At 40.2% G+C, this 2,454-nt stretch overlaps 1 protein-coding gene across 1 annotated transcript in view; it reads right to left on the bottom strand.

The window, feature by feature from the left end:
- Positions 1 to 1,589, bottom strand: part of SARC_07626 (hypothetical protein) — a 9,476-nt gene extending 7,887 nt beyond the window's left edge. The window contains exon 1 of the mRNA XM_014298421.1: positions 456 to 1,589. Coding sequence (XP_014153896.1) covers positions 456 to 1,461 — 1,006 coding nt within the window. The 5' untranslated portion in view covers positions 1,462 to 1,589. The remainder of the gene's footprint in view (positions 1 to 455) is intronic.
- Between the last annotated feature and the right edge of the window lie 865 nt (positions 1,590 to 2,454).

The raw sequence follows: 2,454 nt of genomic DNA, 5'->3' as shown, positions 1-2,454 counted from the left end.
ATTTATATATATTTAGGAGAAAGAAAGTGAGAGAAAATTTGTGCGCATCTGATAAATGTATATATTCTTGTCCGTACGAATGGTTAGTACATGTATATACACGTATCTTCAATCATACACGTAATCAGAATATATTAAAATCGATGAAGCTGTATACAAAACTTGACGATAAAAAGTTGTTCCATACGTTTGCGTACACAAATACACTTAACTATTCTCAAACATCGATGCATATACATCTGTTTTTGCACGAGCACATATCCGTACTAATAGTTTGCGACTATGCCATTCCCACGAACGCAATTTCACACGTGTATATCAATAATATACAATAGCACTCAGCATTCCAAGCCAGCAACGTATATCGGAAGCAACAGACAGATAACCTTATTTCATCACATACCAATCCTACCACATAAAAAAGTACAACCTTACACAATGTATCATTCACCTACCGAAATAATCGCCGCTCTGTAGTAAGAACACGCGCGACCCTCTCTCGTCAATCTCCTCCGCCTGGCCATCGCTAATAAACACAACATCGTTCAACACAGAACCCTTAGTAGCAATGATCTCACCCCCGTTGTCACCAGTCTTTTCCTCCCGGCTGGAGATAGACTCAATCAGACGCCTAAACGCACGCATGACATCGGGTGTGCGTGATAATTCATCCTTGAATGAAGAGTGTATGCTCGCTTGTTTGCTGTTTCTGTGGTTCAGGCTGCCTTCTCCCGGCACACTCGGCGAGTGCTTCTGCTGTTGGTGACTGTGTGTGCGTGTAGAGCGGCCGCTTGCAACCTCGTGCTGTGACTGTGACTGTACATGGGGCGATGACCTGTCATGTATATTCTCGCTGTAACTATGGTGACGGTCTATGGATTCGCCTGCGTTGCTATGCTGCTTTTGTTGTGTGTGCAGTGTGCGAGCGTACGTGTAGCTCTTTGCATTGCTTCGCATCGCCGGCGAGTCGCCTTTTCCCATGGGCATAGCTTGGAATGAGTTCTCAATGCTATTCCCATTGTTGTTGTTGTTGTTGTTATTCATAGGCCCAGCTTGGAACGAATTGTCAATACTGTTACTACTGTTGTTGTTGTTGTTGTTGCTGCTGTTCATGGCCTCTATCTGTGTGGGTGACAAGGTATCACCCGTGCCTATGACCTCACGTAGACGTTCACTTCTGTTATCATTACCACCCCTATTCTTCGTCTCGTTATTGATCAGATCGCTTCTGCCGTTCATGTACACCCCATCGCTTTCTCTGTACGAGTGCTGTCTGTCGGTTGTATTATGCGACTTAGAAGTAACGTTCATGGCATTACTGTTATTATTGTTACTGTTATTGTTGTTGTTGTCCGTTGAATTGGCTCCATTGTTTGCACTTCCAGGCGATGGGAAGGGACTTATGGGGGGGCTCTCTGGCATCGGTGCAACAGCCGCGTTGTTCACTGTGGTGTCGACCATGTTGGTCTTGTTCTAATCCTAAGTTAAAGTATTCATAAGTGCAGTATATGCATCGTATAAGTGTCTAACTCACATCTATCGCCAAATTAAACGCTTCTCTTTCGTTGCTGGTGGTATCTCGATTAGGCATGTATCATACATACATACGTGCGTATTTATATACATCCAATGTAGTATTCTCCATACATACTTGTACATAATTAAACTCAGACGTGTATGATGACTGTCTGTGGCTGCGCGTTTAACTAAAAAAAAACAAAAATTTAAGATTAATAAATTACAGACATGCCAATACAGAGCAAAAAACTTGAATTTTCGAAAAAAGTGATATTTTTTTGGAGGCTACGAAAAAGCAGTTCGGACTTCAGATGAAACTTTTCTACTGCAAAAGTGAAGTATAGTTACGTCGTCCCGATTATAATAATGCACGGAGAATGAATTATCGATCAGGAGCGGTTGCACAGTATTTTATAACAATATCTGGTAATTGAGTAAAACAATTGGCATCCACAATGTACCTGATCCAAAAAAGCTATTTAATTTGGGTTCCCTCGCATTCCAGCTCCAATTGATTTGCTGCGCGTTTTTCAACGGTCATTTTTAAAAAATTGGAGCGAAAACCTCAGCAGTGGTTTATATTCCCCTCAAAATTTAAAAAGTATCATTTCACACTTCATCAGTCGTCAATCTAGTTATCATTCGATCAAAAGTGGCAGCTCCGTGTCTCAGTGCGCAATGGGACACGGATTAGGTACATGTACACAAGCTTTATATAAATACCGCTATGTGCGTTTGGCTTAGTATTGGAAAAACAAGTAGCGTTGGAGTTCTCTGGTATGTACACTGTTTGTCAGTCAATTCCCCCCATAAGATTGCATGAGTGTTCACAATATATATATATAAATATATTTATATATATATATATATCAATGTACATAATACAAACATATATATAATATATATAAAATTTATATTATTTATATATATGTATAT

Source organism: Sphaeroforma arctica (assembly GCF_001186125.1).
Source record: "Sphaeroforma arctica JP610 unplaced genomic scaffold supercont1.615, whole genome shotgun sequence".
Classification (NCBI taxonomy): domain Eukaryota; class Ichthyosporea; order Ichthyophonida; genus Sphaeroforma; species Sphaeroforma arctica.
The sequence above is the reverse complement of the archived record's forward strand: the minus strand, read 5'-3'. Positions and strand labels throughout refer to the sequence as shown.